We start from the raw sequence: 18638 nt of genomic DNA, 5'->3' as shown, positions 1-18638 counted from the left end.
TACACTACATCCACTGTTTCAAAGTTCTGGTTTATTTGATGAGTGTAGGGATCATATTTTTATTGTAATCCATTGAATGGTAATTGAAACAGAGTCACCGATCACCATACAGAGCTTCCTGTTCATGCAGATGTGAAACCAAATGGAGAATTACTGGGAATTTAAAAACGCAAACACGAGGAAATCTGCAGGTGCTGGAAATTCAAGCAACACACACAAAAAAGGCTGGTGAACGCAGCAGGCCAGGCAGCATCTATAGGAAGAGGTACAGTCGACGTTTCGGGCCGAGACCCTTTGTCAGGGCTCACTCTGACATAAGGGTCTCGGCCTGAAACATCGACTGTACCTCTTCCTATAGATGTTGCCTGAACTACTGGGAATGTTGACTTTACAATGGAGAAGAGGAAGACGTAGTTCAGGAATCACTGAGAGGCTGAGGCATGCAATTAAGGTGGCATACAGTGAGTTAGTCTTTACTACAAGAAGATCCAAGTAGAAGGTTCGGGATGTTTTCTTCCAGTTTTACAGGGTCCTCAGGAGACTGCATGTGGAACATTGTTTCAGGTATGATCTACTTACACGCAACGGAAGGAGTATTGTGAATGTTCCAGATTGATTCCTGGGTACTGGGGGTAAGATGGGGTGTCATTACAAATCAGGCCTGTACTTTATTCACTTTAAAGATATGAGACGTGATTTTTTTGAAAAGTGTCAAGTGGTAGATGCAGGGATGGTGGCTCCCCTGGCCAGGTGCCCAGAACCAGATATCCTCATCTCAAAATAAAGATCATTCAGATTGAAAATAATGTGAGATTTCTTCACTGGAGGATAGTATATCTTTGCAATTCTCTGTGGAGGCTCATTTCCAAATACACTAAAGACATAAACTGGACAATAGGTACTTAAATATTAAAGCAATCACAGGATGTGGGGTTACTACAGTGATACTGACCAACCACTATCATATTGAGTGACAGAGCAAGCAGAGGGGGCAGAATGTCTTACTACTGCTTATACTTCTTACTGGAGAAAAAAAAGCCCAAACTGCAAGTGCAAGATTAATTAACAGGAAGTATCGGCCTGACAAGATTGTTAATAATAATGAGGAAGCGGTAGATTACTCAAAGCCTGGTGCCTCCTCCAGCAACTGCAACTCAGTTTATGAAAACGTAACAGATTGTCTTTACATTGGGCTCGTGCCAGTGACTTCTGGAGGACGGATCTCACTCAGTCAAATGCAGCCAGTTGGAGAGTAGTGTTTGTGCTGTGTGAAACTGATTAACAGCTTAACACAAACAATCTCTGCACAGCTACTGACCGAACCCCAGATTCACAGCATAGCTGACTGAATAGATAGTCCACGTAATGGGATGGTTTAATGCGTTGTCTCATCAGATTCATCCTTTTTAACTTTATTTCAAAACTGATGAAAAGTCTTAGTTCCTCTCTCCGCAGGTTGTGCCTGATCTTTTGAGTTCAACTGGCATTCTTGCTCATTTCGGATTTTTAACAACTGCAGGGTTTCGTATCACTTGGTTTGTGGTTTTGGTTCATTTCTTTATATTTACACCTCCTCCGGAGAGATGAGTTGCACTTTAACACGACTGCACCACTCTCCCGTCGAAAATCATTAGCTCTCTCTATCTCTCCACCCAAATGCAAATGTTCCCCGTGTTCCCTCCATCTCTCCTCATCCTCTGCAACTTAGAGCACCCTTCATTTTTATCTTTCTCTAAGACTGATTAAAATCCATTGACTTGAAACTTTACCCATTTCCCTCTCCACAGACACTGCCTGACCTGCTGAGGTCTCCAGCTCTGTTTTTATTGGGTATATAAAATATAAAAAATAAAAGATTTGCATTTATATTTTTTCACAACTTTTCTTCAAGCTGTTTACAACTAAAGAGTTGTTCTATTTTTTTTATTGATATAAACTCTACTGTAATTTAGAGAAAGGCAGCGGTAAATTTCCTCACTTCAAGATCCCACGCAGAAATGTAATAACAATTGCTTTCGTGAAGTTGCTCGAGATGTAAATCAATACAAATATTAGACTGGACACTGGAGCGAACTGCCTTGCTCTTCTTTCAAGTATTCTTGTGAAACCTTTAATGTCAATTTGAGATGGCCAATAGAGCAGTGTTTAGCATCTCATCAATGGAACAGAATTAATCGGTACTGTGATCAAGTCTCTGAGAAGTGAGTTTGTGAAAAATGTTTATATATTTTTCCATGGGGCGGGGGAGGGCTTCTGTTGGCACAAGTGGGGGGAGGGGGAGTGTCGATGTTTCTGCTGCTGCTTGTATGATGGGAAGGGGTCTTTGGGGTTCTGATGTTTCTATCATTCATTCTTTGGGCTTCTTGTTTCATGGATGTCTGCAAAGAGTAAGAATTTCAAGTTGTATACTGTATACATTCTCTGGTATTAAATTGAACCATCTGAAACGCAGTATATGACCAATATATCAGAGGTTCAGTAACCAGCACCGGTACGATAGGCTGAATGGTCTCAACCTGAACTAATCATGGATTCTAAGGAACTCCACAACGTGACTGGGCTTTGTGAAGTTCAGATTGTTTGTGGGCATGATTCCAGCTGAGTGTTGTCTTATAGGCCAAGTTATCAACACGTTATTAAGGCTGTCTAAGTGAATCTATTCTGTTGTTTATAAATTAAACACGCAGCTGTTAGACCAGTCACATAGCAGGATGCATCACCCATTATGTCAGAAACTTGTTTAGTGGAGTCTGATGTCTCATTACTTTCCCCATGTTTAGCGCTTCTGTCTCCGGACATCATGTAAAAGAACAAAGGAGCCAAGGCAACAGTACACAGATGACTCGGGAATGAGAGATTAATCTCACACCCAATCCCCAGCCTCATCCTCGGCCAACCAGAAACCAGTATAGGACCTTTATACATATGGTCTGCATTTTCAGATAATCAAGGCACTATAGAGGTGGCAACAGCTGCAGAACTAAAAGGAGATGCCAAGTCTAAGAGATGATAGAAATAAGATGAACTCTGTAACTGCCATTTGGAGCCCCCAACGCTGACTCTGGAAATATAACTGGGACTGAGAATCCCATCACTGAATGAGGGATGCAATGGAGAATGAGGATCCCTGCATTGAATGAGGGATGCAATGGAGAATGAGGATCCCATCACTGAATGAGGGATGCAATGGAGAATGAGGATCTCAGCACTATGTGCGCAGTGTAACAGGGACGGAGAGTCCCAGCACTGAGTGTTTTAACAATCGGTTAGTTAATAGTTAGACTCAGTTTACTCACCAATAATTGTAAGGGTTGCTGGTGCTGATCGGATGAAACCAAACCCATTGGTAACATTACAGTAATATTCTCCTTCCTGCCACCTCTTCAGGTCCCTCAGCACAAGAGTACTTTCATTCTTAGTGTCAAGGAGTGTCCCATTGTGATACCTGGATAAAAATCAAAGGGGAATGCTCAAATCAAATATTCAAATCCTCGATTATGAGGTATCAACATTAAGAGCCAAGCAGTTGTCATCATGGTTCTGTCCTCCCCCCATACAAATAAGAGCAGAGTCTTTGTTGCCTCATTCGATGATTCTTGACTGTCAAATAAAGGTCAGAATCAGGCTTAATATCACTGGTATATGTCGTGACATCTGTTTCTGTCCTTCTTGTTATGTTTAATAAGGAATAAAAGTAAATATTTTTTAATCTGAAGTGCCATTGCGATTTTGTATTCCAGTTATTCACAATCCTGAAGTCTGCTCTCCCACAATATCACTTCAGCAGCAAGACAAGCATCCTGGATGACCCTCAGCTTCCTTAACTGCCACAGTTTGCCAGAATTCTCTTGTGGGGAGAGGTCCAGGATTTAGAACCAGTGACGATATATTTCTAAATCAGGGTTGCGTGTGATTTGAAGGGCAACCTGCAGATGTTGATAATCCCATGTTCATGCTGTCCTTGTCTGAATTCATCCTACATCTAATTCAGCTCCCATGTCTGTGGTCTAATGGTGTAGGAGTTCTATTGGAATGACAGGTACATTGCTATATTCGAGATGCTATACAAGTGTAAAAGAAAAAGAATTGTCAAATGCAGATTGAAATCCAGTCAAAGACTACTTTGTCTCAAATCAAATCCTACATTGATGAACACCCACCCCAGCCAGGTACCTAAAGGAATGAAATCTTAAAATCTCACCAGAAATATTTGAGTGGTTTTGGAGCTCCTGTGGCTTTGCAACAGAAGGTCACCCGCTGACCTTGAAATCGCACTTTACTCTCTGGATGTTTCACGATGTAAGGGCTTTCTGTTGGCATGAGAGAGAGACAGTGAAAAGCAATCAGAACTTAGAGGAATCACATCCAAAACTAAGATAGTCACATGGCATTTCAAGAGCAGAATTCAAGGTTGATTATTTAAACATAAACTCTAAACACAGTTTTACATATTTGATCCACATCTCTGGACCTGGATTCTGCAGAAGCAGAGTCATAAATGAAGCTATCTGGCTCCATGTGTCTACACCAGCCTCCAATTATCCTCACTCTCAATTACCTTGCAGACTTTTTCCTTTAAGTATTTAGCTAATTTCTCTTTAGCAAGTCCTATTTCCACCACCCAGATCACAATGGCACTAAATGAAAATCATTCTCTATCTCTGGCTCCTTTCCAGGTCTCTGTAGGATGTTTTCCAATTAAAATCTTGAACATTTTACAGTGGGCTGAATAAGATACAATTATTCAGGGACTTTACTGTACTTTGGTACATACAAAGTGTTGTTCAAATCTGTTTCCTACAACTGCCATCACCCAAGCTGGACAGATTATTGTTTTGTGAAGTTATGAAGGGAAGTGGAGTAATGCTGGCTGACTGGAGGTGAGAGACAGATTAACCGAATGATTCCAAGAGCTGAACTATCATGGCCGCTTGCTGCTGTGTCTCACAGACCATTGCTTCCTACATTTAGAAAGGAAGAGTTACCAGCGATGTTACTGAAAGGGGTTACTTTGCATCAATGAGTGCAATGTATGAGATGGTTACTGACCCACTCGCGTGAGGATTGCCTTGATCACCGAAACATCTGTACTGTTCTGAACAGCTTGGAATACTGAAGGGGCAAACTTTTTGTGCTCGACTAGCACGACGTTTCTGGTGTGGGCACACACTCCAGGGATCCGGAAAGAACCTGTCTGATTGGTTGTCGTTAACGTCACCAGGGGTTGGTCCGGCATGGCTATCCTGCTGCCAATGAGAGGTGACCCATCAGTAGAATGGACTGTCCCTAGTAGGATGTGCTGGTCACAGATGCAACCATTGCAGTCTTCATTTACCCGGCCCATCGTGCACACCAGGTGACAACCTGCAGGAAGACAATCTCGTCATTTGTTTTTATTATACATTAGGGTTGATAAAACCTGATAGTTCACCTTATCTTCCACCCCTATACCTGTTCTACAGTCACCAAAGAGCAGATCCACCAGCCCTGGGGGCAATCTGTGACCTGCCCAAAAACAACTATTAAAAGCACATTAAAATTCTTCAAAACGGATGCAGTGTAGACAGGGCCCGCAGGGGCAAGCTGCATTCTAACCCCAGAGAGATGGCAGAGGGAGCGTGGAGCAACTGAAACCCATCTGCTGAAAGACAATGCACTGACTACTAAATAAACATGGAAAGACTACAGAATAAAGGTACACTCCATTTGTCCCATCTACTGTGACCACAGATCCACCATTCACTGTTCACTTGAAATGCACTAATCCCCCCAGCTCAGTAAAAGTTTCAACTGGCCCCTTTAACTTCCATAAGACCAGAAGACATAAAGCAGAATTTACGCCATTCAGCCATTTCTGTCAGAAATCCCCTGCAGACAATTTTTTTTCTAGAAGTTTCTAGGTTTTATGAAGACGAAACCAGTGGAGACTACAGGTCTTGCTATGTGTCTTTAAGTTTTAAGAAAAAAGAGAAAGCATGGGAAATACTCAGTGAGCCAAGCAGCATCTGTGGAGAGGGACACAAACCTGATAACCAATTTCTGCTTTTATTTCCGATTTACAATGACTGAGTTATGTGCTTTTGACAATTTTTGGACTTCTCTGAGCCCTTCTGTCACTCAACATGGGAGCAGTTACCCTGTGATGGACTGAACCCCCACCCTCCCCCCGACTGCCCTCAGAGAGCCAGTAGAGTGAGTGCAAGAATCTCTCTTTGCATGGATCAAGAGACCCAGCCCACCACGTTTTCCACCTCATCTGACACACATCCATACCTGAGCAAGGCGATTCAACGCATTTTTTAACTTCAATTGCTCGACCAACACAAGTCTGCCCGTCTGAGGTCTGGACACAATTTCGGTGGCGTAGGGTATGCCCGCTGCCACAGGTGACCGAACACGCAGTCCAAGGTCCCCATTCTGTCCAAAGGGCCTCTTGAAAATCAGACAGAGGAGAAATGGAATTCATAAGTTCATAGGAGCAGGGGTAGCTACAAATATCCCAATCTGGTATCCTTCCTCCTTGGTGGATCAAGTGATTTGGAATATGACATAGCATCAATCTAGAAGGACACTTCTCATTCAAGAAAAACAGTACACTGTCACCTGATACTTACGTAGAGTCTATGCCTTGGTGAAATAACTCAAGGCCCTCTAGTGAATCACTGACAGATAAGGTTTGGAACCATATTTGGAACCAAGTCACACTTTGGGACAAGTGGCCAGAGCTTTGTCAAAGTTGTAGGTTTTAAGATCTCTCTCAAAGGGAGAAAGATAAAGCCGGGAAAAGAGGTCTGATCAGGGAATGACAGGGCATGGAGGGTGCTAAAGAGAGGAGGTAGAGAGGCTTGTCAAACAGTGCAATCTAAGTCTCAACATGGACAAGACAAATGAGATTATTGTGAACTTCAGGAAGGCACGGTTCAACCACTCTCCATTGCACATTGATGGATCTACTATAGAGGGAGTGGAGAGCACAAAATTCCTTGGTATGCAGTTAACAGATGATCTAACCTGGACCCACAACATCTCCTCACTAGTCAAGAAGGCACAGCAGTGTCTATAATTTCTGAGGAGATTGAGGTGGGCATGGCTCCCTACCCCATTCCAACAACTTTCTTCAGAAGCAGCATCGAGAGTGTCCTGCATCATTGTGTGGTACAGCGGATGCAAGTCATTGGACTGCAAGATCCTACTGAGGAGAGTAAAAACTGCCAAGGAGATCACTGGTCTCCCTCTCCCCAATTTGTGACATTTACCCGGAGCATTGCAGATCAAGGACACAAAGTATTGTTGAGGATCCCTACCACCCATCCCACAACCTCTTTGACCCACATGTTCTTCCAGTCTTCCTCACTGTATCCCACTCCCTATATCCACTCTATCTCTCTGTAACCCTCCCTTTATCCAGTCCATCTCACTGAGTCCCACACCCTTTATCCAGTCTATCTCTCTGTAATCCACACACTTCATCCAGTCTGTCTCTGTAACCCACTCCCTTTATCCAGTAAATCTCACCGTAACCCATGTCCTTTATCCAGTCTATCTCAGTAACCCACACCCTTTATCCAGTCTCTCTCTGTAACCCACTCCCTTTACCCAGTAAATCTCACTGTAACCCACACCCTTTATCCAGTCTATCTCTCTGTATCCCACACCCTTTATCCAGTCTGTCTCTCTGTAACCCACTCCCTTTATCCAGTCTCTCTCTGTACCCCACTCCCTTTATCCAGTCTATCTCTCTGTATCCCATTCCCTGTTCACAACCTGCATGATCTGTCCAGATTCCACGCAAAGCAAATATTTTTCACCATATCTCAGTGTTTTACAATAAAAATAAACCACAAATACCAAACGATAAACTTCGGTTTTTGTTTGAATCTCCGGAATTTCCTGTGACGAGAGACCTAGATGAGGATGGTGAGGAGCCAAGTGCTGGAGTATCCGAGACTCGAACCGAGACACGATACGAGACTGAGACGCGAACAGGTTTCCGAACTAGACACGAGTTGACATTCAAAAAGTTGAGCTGACAATTGAGCCCCGAACCCCAGTTCAGGTGCTTTTTAAATATTAAAATCTGGATGTCAAATCCTGGCCGCTGATTAGCGGGGCGGGAACGAATCTTTAAAGGGACTGCGCCAGCTGTCCATAGTCCAGAGAATCAGAACATCTAATCTCTGAAAACCGGCACAATCGGGTGCATATCGTAATAATTCCTACCCCAGAGGGTTGTGGAAGCTAGATCAAAGCAGTTATTTTGAGAGACCAGGGGTAACTTTTTGAAAGATGAGGGAATTGAGGGCTATGTGGAATTGGCAAAGAGGAAATGATATCTGGTACAGAGCAGCAGTGATCATATTGAATGGCAGGGCAGTTCCCCACTCCCCACCCCCCTATTTTCTTGTGTGTTTGCTCTCACCTTGACATGGGGGCATGTTGCACGCTCGATGCTGGATGGCTTTTCCCTGGCACCTCGGAAGCGTGAGATACCGAAAACGCACGTTGTCCGTACAAGTGCGCTGCCGGGCCTGGACGCCTGGTCCCCCACAGTCTGTGGCCGCACAGGGACTCCACTCTGACCAGTGCGACCAGTGGGTGTGAACTGCAGATGGAGCAGAGAGAGCGTGAGTTAGACCACGATCACACGTCGCAATGTGCTCCATTAGTGCAACACTACCGCCCCAAAACAGCAGTGTACATCAGTCCTGCTGAGGGGTCGCGGCCCAAAATGTTTACTCTCCTCCATGGATGCTGCCTGGCCTGCTGAGTTCCTCCAGCATTTTGTGTGTGGTTTGTTAATTTACATTTGTGTGGCTCCTTTTAGTATAGTAGAAATATTCACGGGGGGGGGGGGTTATCAGAAAAGTATATTCATGCTCCCGACAAGTTTTTAGCAAATGTCAAAAAAAAAAGTTTTAAACAAAGTCTTGGAGGAGGACTTGGAGAAGGGGCAGGGAATGTTTGAGAGAGAATGAGGGTGGGAGTGGGGGAAGTGGGGGTTTGGGGAGGGGGGAATGGGGTAGGGTCTTTGGAGTGATGAAAGCAGAATGGAGCAGAGAGGCGCTGGTGAGGAGAAAGGGGAGGGAGGTTGGGGAATATGAGTGGGGTGGGGGTGAGGGGTTGTGAAAAGTGTGGTGGAGGGTGTCAGCGGGGTTGGCGTGGGAGTGGGTGGATGGGCGTGTTGTTAGGGTGGGGCTGGCGTGGCTCTGTTCGCAAACAGCTGGAGAGAAGAGGCCCGCAGAGCAAGAGCCGGCACAGCAGGGTCAGAAAGAGAAAGACAGCCTACCTAGAGGGCACTTGAATCGAATGTGGTAGTTGGAGCAAACCCTGCCCTGTGGCTGCTCCTTGTTCACACACCAGAAGCCCTTGTCGGGGCTGTAATGAACCACCTCCCCGGTTTGGTCCGCCTTCACCCAGTCGGTGGTGCGCGCCTCGATGGAGGTGGGCCGCGCGCACACCCGCTCCCGGTAATAGAAGCGGATTGCTTCCAGCCGCTCGAAGTCTCCAAGCCCGCTGGGGTGGTCGATATTGAACCAGGAGGTCCACTCTGTCACATCTGGGAGCAACAAATCATGAACGTCAAACAAACAGCTTGAACTTGTCTTACGCCTATTGGATGGCAGAGTTGTCTGAAACTAGGGGGCAGAGGTGTAAGGCAAGGGGTAAGAGACTTAGAGGAAATCTGAGGAGGGAACTTTGCCGGTGGTTGGATCTGGAACATTCTGTCGGGTGGTAGGGTAGGAAACAAAGAGTCTCATTACGTTTAGGAAACATCTGGACAAGGGAAACACAGGAGAGAGCAGAGGCTGGAACTTGGAGTAACATACATGATGCTGAAGAACCTGGGGGGGGCAGCATTAGTGTAGGGAAATGCACAGTGGATGTTTCGGATTGAGACCCTTCATTTGGACATCTAGTCAACCGTCCATTTCTATCCACAGATGCTGCCTGACCTGCTGAGTTTTTCCAGCATGATTTGTTGATTTATACAAGGGAATAGGCTGCTTTAGGTCTGGTATTATATAAGTCTTCAGGAATGTCAAAAACGTAGAGTTGCCAGCAAAGTTGCCAAATGTAGAGGTAAGGCAGCATGAATGAAGAAAATTAGTCAATGTCTTATCCCTTCTGCCTTTCTGTCCATTTAAAATCTTGTAACAATGTGGATTGGGAAGTGCCTAGCAGAAATAAATGGATTATTTTCAGATTGGCCAAGTTTGGAAGGGATGCCACAGGAATTTGTGTTGGGGCCTCAACAAATTATTAACTGTATTAATAATTTGGATGAAGGAGCCACATAGACAAACTTGCAGAAAAATTGTGAGGAGGACACAAAAGAGTCTGCGCAGGGATATGGATAGGTTATGTGAGTGACATCACACTGGCATTTGGAAGGTAGCATGGGAAAATATGAGATCCACTTTGGAATTAAAAAACGAGAAACCAGATTATCATTTAAATGGAGCGAGATAACAAAACGTTGTGGCCAAAGGGTTTTAGAGATCCTGGTACCTGAGACACAAAAGTTAACATTCAAATACATGCATCAAGTCTTTAGGAAGGCTGTGGAGCGTTGGTCTTTCCTTCAAGGGACATGTAGTATTAAAGAAGGAAAGTTTCAATGCAACATTGCAGGGTGCTGATGATACTGCAATTTGAGAACTGTGTACCACTGCTCACATTTAAAGAAGTGCATTCTTGCATTGGAGGCACGGCAGAAAAAATGCTGAGATTAACATATGGAGAAAGATTGAGAAGGTGATCTTATTGAAACATATGAGATTCAAAGAAGATAGAAAGAGTTGTTGCTAAGAGTAGGTTTCCCACAGTGGGATTCCTAGGAGAGCATGTTTCCACATGAGGCAATTGACCATTTAAGACGGTGACTGGAAGATTTCTTTTCTCATGGTTATAATTCTTTGGAACACCCCCACCCCAGGAAGCAGGGAAGGCGGAGTCACTGAATATAACCAAAATAGAGATTTTAAACATTACCTTCATTTGTCACAATGCATCAAAACATCCAGTGATATTTTGCGACAATGACCAACACAGTCTGACGATTGTACTTGGGGCAGCCCACAAGTATTGCCATGTTTCCAGCACCAGTGTAGCATGCCCACAACTCATGAACTCTAACCTGTGCATCTTTTGGACTGTGGGAGGAAACTGGAGCACCCGGAGGAAACCCATGCAGTCACAGGGAGAACATACAAACCTCTCACAGGCAGATGTGGGAATTGAACCCCCTATTGGTGATTGCTGGTGCTGTAAGGTGACTGCTCTAACCATTACACTGCCGTGCCCTCTTATTAGCAAACATTTAAGTTAGAAAGGACTTGAGAGGTATGGGAAGAGAATGGGAAATCAGTGTTGTGCCCGAGATTGGGTCAGCCATCAGCCATGATTTTACTGAATGTCAGAGTAGGTTTGAGGGACCGAATAACCTGCTTTCTCCTCCTCTTTCTCATGGGTACCTTGGTCACCCATCTCCCCTTCACCAACTCTGCCAAAACAAGTGGGACATTACGTAAAATACTTGATGCATTTGACAAAAGGCAAAGTTAGAGGAGTGGAATTAATCGAAGAGTTCATTCAAAGAGTTGTGAAGATACAAGATGGCCAAGGAGCCTCCCAGAGTTTCTTTGAATGGCACTGGTTGGGCTTGGAGTATTGTCTTCGGTTCTGGTGCCGCACTTTTGAAAAAAATGTGGTTATGCTGGACAGAGTGGAGAGATTCACCAGCATATTGCCTGGACTGGAGGACATTATTCATAGGGAGATTGGATGGGGTGGGATTGTTCTCCCCCGAGAGAAGGGGGACTAGGATATGATTGTATAGATGTAGATAAAATTGTAAGTATTATAGATATGACAGATAGAATCTTCTACCCATTATAGGGGTATTAAAAACTACAGAGGATTGAGGAGACAGTTCTTTTATTACACAGTCAGTGGTTGATATCTGGAAATTGCTGCTAGAGAAGGTGGTGGCGTCAGATTCAGTCACCTTGTTTACGAGACATTTAAGCAGGCGCTTAAATTGGCAAGGCTTAGAAGAATATGGGCTGAATGCAGGCCAATTTAGCGTAGATAGGCAGAAGGGTTGGCATGGACAAGATGGGCTGAAAAGCCTTTTTCAGTGCTGTAGAGCCCCATGTGACTTTGGATCATTTTGGAAAGGAAGAAAAAAGGATGGGAAGGAAACAAGTTAGAACTTCTCAGTTCTGGTAGAATATTGGGTTGTGATGGGCCTAGCTGGATAAGGATCAGATGGAGGATGCGCACAGTGACAGGTGAGACCAGCTAAAGTCCACAAAGAGCCCAAAAAGGTTAAAATCAAACCAGAAGATATGGCAATCACTGATCAAGCTCTTTCAAGGGGTTACTTGGCCGCGAAGGCATGCTGTTCCTTTAAATGAGTCAGTGACAAGGGAATGCTCAGTGACCTGGTTACTTGCGGATGGTTGACCAAATGGTTGCATTAGGTGGGCTGTCAATCACGGCCGCCTCCCAGGCACACAGTGTGGCTGCCTGCTGTGTTCTCTTATTCACGCTGCAGGACTGCCACTGGATTTCCCAGAGAGCTATGGTCATTGATCACAGTTCTCTGATCAGCACCATTACATCCAGCCGTCGCCTCATCTCGGAGTCAGCAGCCTCTGAGACCAGGCCCACCTGAGAGACAGGGAGCACAAAAACCATCCCAAGCAGCACTCTGAATGTACCACAGGAGGAACTCAGTCCAGTCAGAGGGGCAGCGCCGAGGATCACAGTATTGTCCGAGGGGCAGTGCAGAGGGAACGTTAGAGTTTCGGAGGGGCAGTCCTGGAAAGATAGTCTGCACAAACACTGCAGTTTCGGAGGAGCAGTGCCAAGTGAGCCCTGCTCTGCAGGCGGGGTTAGTGCTGAGGGATTGTTGCACGGTCAGGAGTTAGTCCGAGGGAGCACTGCACGAACAGTGGGCAGAGCCACACTGTCAAAGGGGGCAAAGCCAAGGAAATGCTGCACAGCCCAAAGGGCAAGGCCAAGGGAATGTCACATTGTTAGAAGGGCACTCGCTGTCGCTGGTGGAGGATGAGTAATATTGAGGGAGTGGTTCTCCCTCTGAGGGTCAGGGACAAGGGTATGCTGCATTGTGGAAAGGCAGTAGGGCTGAAAGAGCACCAAAACTATGGGAGGAGTCATGCTGTGGGTTTAAGGTAGCTGAGGAATGGAATTCAAGGCTATCGCACATCCCCTTTGTCTACTGAAACTTAGTAGAGTGTTAGAATCCTAATGAACAATCTCATCACCTAAAACAAAACAGAGAATGCAGGAAGTGCTGAACTCAAGCAGTCAGGCAGCACCCATGGAGAGAGAAAAACAGAGTTCACATTTCAAGTTCAAAAACCAAACTGCTGGAGGGTCTCATGGTTCACACAGCACCCGTGGAGGGAAATGGGCAGTTGGCATTTCGGGACGAGACCCTCAATCTGAACAGCAGGTGAAGATGAAGGGACTGGATTGCAGTCCAGAATGAGGGTGTTACGATAGGCGCTGGCTGTATTGGAACCCAGGTGCAGAGCAAAGACTGACTCTGATGTAGAGACGGCAGTGACAGTTTATTCATAACAATTACAGAAGAACACCGATGGCTCGGTTGAGGGACACCGCGAGATGTAGCATTCTCAAAACTAGGATCCCGTGATTAGACCTAATCAGGCATCCACTTAAATACACAGAATCCCTGAGCCTATGAAAACAAACTGAACAAGCCTAAACAAAAGGTACCAGGAGACCGCAATACAGAGCGAGTGGTTCAAGAAAGACACAAGGAACTCTAAACTGGCAGTAGCTGTCATTAAACAACAATTAACCAATTCAGGTGCTCTAAAAGCTTCAGAGCCCAATGCTCTCCAGCACCCTGTGCTGGCCTGAAGAACGCAGTAGAGGACCCTCCTCCTATGGCTGTCACCTGACGGCCCAGGGACACCCGAAAACTCAGGATCCAGGGACAACTTGAGAGACCTGGGGAACTCGAGAGGGAGACCTGAGTCACAGGACCCTGAAGCTGGGATCCCAGGTACTCGTGAATTGAAAGGCTTGGAACAGAGACTGGAGAAACTTAGAAAGTAGACTAGAGAAGTTCAGAACATCGACTCGGGACATGCACTGGGAGTAGGGAGGCACACTCTCCTCCAGCCTTCGATGTCAAAACGCCACTGTTCAGCTTCTACTGGGTCCATCACCTGGCACGATCCTTCTGTCATGGTGTGTGCCGACAATATCAGAACCCATAGACTCTGATGTAAAGACTACAAGTAGGGCTTATTCATAAAAATTCCAAAACAACATTAGTGGCTCAGCCAAGCAACACTGCGAGGAGTAACATTCTCAAAACTAAGACCCCGCGATCAGCACTCATCAGGCAATCGCTTAAATAATGCAAGTCACACTGAATCCTTGGGCCTATCAAAATAAACTTAATAAGCTTAAACATAAGGCACCCAGGAGACTGTATTGCAAAGAGCAAGTCGCTCAAGGAAAACACAAGGAACTCTAAAATGGACTGTCGATAGATGACAAGTAATCAGTTCAGATGCTCTGAAAGCCATGGAGCCCAATGCTCTCTGGCGCCCCGCACAGGCCTGAAGAACTTATTACAGAGGGGCTCAACTTAAATCACCGACTGCTCATTTCTCTACACAGATGTTATGGGACTCCCTGAATTCCTCCAGCAACGAGGTTTTTGTTCCAGATTCCAGCATCCACTTCATGTTCCATACTGATAACTGCTCATTAGAATGGCCTTGCCGAATAAAAATGGGGGGTGACCTCATTGAAACCTATTGAATAGTGTGATAGGGTGGCTATGGAGAGGATGTTTCCTTTGATGGGAGAGTCTAGGACTAGGGGACACCGCGTTTTCTGTTTTGTCTCAGATTTACAGCATCTGCGGTATTTTATTCTCACATTATTGTTCTGTTTACCTGAATGCAGTTTCTGTACCTCGTTGTTACTCAGTTTCTGATTCCTCCGATTCTGTTTCAATTTCTGGAGTTTGGGCTGGCTCTCTTTGGCAGCTGTGGAAAGTATGAATGGAAGCAAACCATTTGAAAAGAACAGATTTTAAAAAACATGTAAAATGCTCGAGGAACTCAGCAGGTGGACTCATCTGTAGAAGGGAGAAAACAGCCAACATATCAGGCCAAGATCCTTCATCAGAAAAATTCAGGAAATATTTGTGTCTTGATGAAACAATCATCGACCGTTTATTTCCTCTATTAAAAAAACCTGGCCTGCTGAGTTCCTCCAGCACTTTGTGTATATTGCTCTGTATTTCCTGTATCTGCAGAATCTCTTGTGGTTATAGTTTTGAAAAAAACTTGTCTTAACAGTAACACTCGCCTGACCGTCAACATCAGACCCAAAATAAATATTGGGAGCAGAAGTGAAGAGGAAGGGAGGTAGATTTCCAAATCTTTCTGCTATCAATTAGGCAAGAAATTGTTTGAATGTATCGATCGAAGTTTCAAACAGGATGCTTTAAATTTTGGGAGATAGCAATACACACACACGTATGTTTCCAAACAAAACAGAGGGAGCTTTCCTCCATGTTTAACCTTTGCTGTCCCTGCCCTGAATGGGGCAATGAAAAGGGAGCTTTCCAGTGTGTGTAATCCATTTGGCCCCTGTGCGGGGAGTGTTTGCTGAGGCTGTATGGAGGAGCCTCTTCTCTGTATCTAATCAGCACTATTCCCGTCACAATTTTTAATAGCATGGACAGTGGGAGAAAATAGAACAACAGCAATTTCTGCCGTCCTTGGTATCATTTTACGAGAAGCGGCAGCGTGGTTGTTTATTATGAAGAAATATTTAAACAGTTAGACTATTTGGACCACTAACTCACCCAGCCCATGTCTCTTCTCTTCAGTCTGTCCATTGTACTTTCCCCACAACCTTGCAGATTTCCCTTTATGAATATTACCTCGTTCTTTTTGAATGCATAGTTTCTGGAAATGCTTTCAGTAAATGAACTATTCCTTTCTAAACTGATTTAAAGCTATTCCATTGTCTGCAATGTACGTAGGTCATCTTGAGGCAGTGAAGACTTCTGTAGAGATGTACAATCATGAGTGATGTTGGGGAAGGTTGGAAGGATAAGCTAAGATGATCGTGGGTCTCATGAAACATGAACTTTCTTTCTCTGTTCTCTCAGTTTCAACCCCAACACCTCTGGAACGATGGGCTGGATGGCCTTCTGTATCATAAGCTTGGTACAGTTCTATTCAAGTCCACAACAGGAGCCTATTATCCAGGGCAATGCTCTTGGAACAATGCTGCGGAGGCACTGAGCTAGGGGGAATTGTGTCTTTCGAATGAAATGGGTCAAGACTCTTGTGCTCTCTCAGGTGGATACAAGAAACTGATTCTTCACTGGGAGAGTGGAGGATTTCTCATCAATTCAGCTTGACTTACTGTTTTTATTTTAACATCATAGATTTAGGGGATTAGATCATTAAATATCACTGCTTGTGGGATCTTGCCATGCACAAATTGACATCAGTGTTTCCTATATCACACCCCAGTTTTGTCTTGGTTGTATCATCCTACAGAGTATCTATCTGGTTGTATCACTTGGTGCTCATAATGCATCAGTTAAGCTTGGTGTGTATTTAATATTGTTGGTTAAGCTTTCTTGTTCATTTAAGTAATTAATTACGGGTTATAAATAAAAATGCGTTAAATGCATATGTCATCAGACCACCACGTGATACGCATGCACCTCACTAAAAGAAAACTCGAAGTTAGACCTGCATTTTGGACTCCCGTGTCTCCCTTTGAATTAATTTAATGCTTTGAAGTTACAAGACAGGACAAAGCTCTTTCCCTCCGTAGGTACAGGAAAGTCCCTATTTTGACACATTCAGGCAAGGGGGTCAGAGGTCAGTGTCCAATACCTACACATCTGTTCATTTCTTCTGCAGGGCCCTGGACAGAGCAAATGATGCTCTCACCCACACTGTTAGTTTAGCCCTCAGTGCGCGAGAAAGTCTGGTGCCTTGGAAGGGATGAGTGAAGGGAGAGGTGTGCAATGGAGGAGAGTGGAAATTGTTATTTGGCATAAATCTGAGAAAATTTACCCCACCATCTCCTTCAGCTAACTGGAAAGATTGACTTATGTTGGCTATCCAAGAGATGCTCAAATGCACTGTTCATTTTGCCTCACGTCCCATTGGGAGTCAATAGCTACATCACACATCAGCCAGAGTCTCCTCACAGTCCTGATTGTCCCAGATGCTGATATATTATTCTGCTATTTATCATGTTAAAAGCAGCTAAACATGGCTCAGCTCATACACTGAATATGGGGGTTCCCCACTTAATTGCCCCAGCTATTTTACCCCAAATTTGTGTCAACTGTCCAAACTGTTAGTCAAAGAAGATACCAATGTTAGCACCAAAAGCTTGAATTCCACATGTCGTGTTCAGTCCCTGATAAAGAGACCTCAAAAAGCCTGGAAGCCATCAGAATACTTTTGAAGTGTTGTTACAATTTTAAATAGAAAGCATTTCAGCAAATATGCATAGCAAGATGCCACAACGAGCACTGTGATGACAACCAAATGATCTGTTTCAGAAATGTCAATTGAGGGCTAGGATTTGAGCTTAGGACACCAGAAAGAACTCTCCCACTCTTGCTCAGAATAGAAAACTGTGATCACTTATGTTCATCTGAGAGAGAAATCCTGGGTGCTTTCACCTGGAGTATGTCTTCAAATCTGCAGAATGGTTTCAACCAATGACCTTCAGGCTCAGAAAATAATCCGCCAATCAAGAACTGATATTACGTTAATGCGTCCATGCCATCACATAAACCCACAAATTTAATAAACTCAGATTTTCAAAGGTCCACACAAAAATTAAGTACGGTCGGGGGGAAATGTACATCCTCAAGAAAGAATAATTTGGGAAAAAAATAATAAAGGGAACAAGATGTAGAAGAGGTGAGTGAAATCATTGTCTCTCAGGACAGCAGATGAAGGCTCAGATCTGACAATCAAGTGTCAATTGAATAATTTTCTTTCAAAAATTTGCAAAAACACCAGACAATTAGTCAAATATTATTCCAGATTCCTATAAAGGAAAATTCAGTTGAAAACAATATTCAGGAAAATAGGGACCTTTCATATTTATACTACTAAACAGCATCTTACCTTGAGCTGAAATGTACTGTTGCAAGACAAGAAAGATGAGGAAAATCCAGACTGCTGATCCTTCCATCTCCTTCTCCACTAAATGTGGAAGGTGCTGCCTCTTAGGAAGACCTCAAGTTGTTTTATTTAAATATAAAAATACAGTGGAGTCTTTGTAGAGTACTTGTCAGGTCTGTAGGTCAGTGGAAGGTAATTCAGTGCTGAGGCTGTGGAACTCTGTGTGGAGAGCAGAGACTGTGGGTTGTGACGGCTCACTGGCCCTTATATATGTTACTGGGTCTACCTCGTTTGATTGGTCTAAGGTTGCAGTCCACATTCCTTACCCTGAGCTTTCTGTGATAGGTGATGTAAGGAAGGGGGTGTGGGGGGAAGTGGGTGAGGACGTGATTTGAAAGAAAAATAAACTAAGTGAATTCCCACTTTCGCTCTTTTGCAAATATA

At 44.4% G+C, this 18638-nt stretch overlaps 1 protein-coding gene across 1 annotated transcript in view; it reads right to left on the bottom strand.

The window, feature by feature from the left end:
• Positions 1 to 18361, bottom strand: part of cilp2 (cartilage intermediate layer protein 2) — a 36555-nt gene extending 18194 nt beyond the window's left edge. The window contains exons 1-7 of the mRNA XM_063032248.1: positions 18198 to 18361; positions 14970 to 15062; positions 9287 to 9556; positions 6274 to 6432; positions 5050 to 5364; positions 4202 to 4310; positions 3297 to 3445 (exon numbers count right to left, since the gene is read on the bottom strand). Of these exons, the coding sequence (XP_062888318.1) occupies positions 3297 to 3445; positions 4202 to 4310; positions 5050 to 5364; positions 6274 to 6432; positions 9287 to 9556; positions 14970 to 15062; positions 18198 to 18264 (1162 nt within the window). The 5' untranslated portion in view covers positions 18265 to 18361. The remainder of the gene's footprint in view (positions 1 to 3296; positions 3446 to 4201; positions 4311 to 5049; positions 5365 to 6273; positions 6433 to 9286; positions 9557 to 14969; positions 15063 to 18197) is intronic.
• Between the last annotated feature and the right edge of the window lie 277 nt (positions 18362 to 18638).

The sequence above is a fragment of the Mobula hypostoma genome, chromosome 24, assembly GCF_963921235.1.
Source record: "Mobula hypostoma chromosome 24, sMobHyp1.1, whole genome shotgun sequence".
Taxonomy (NCBI): domain Eukaryota; kingdom Metazoa; phylum Chordata; class Chondrichthyes; order Myliobatiformes; family Myliobatidae; genus Mobula; species Mobula hypostoma.
Note: the sequence above shows the minus strand (reverse complement) of the source record. Positions and strands in the feature narration are given on the sequence as shown.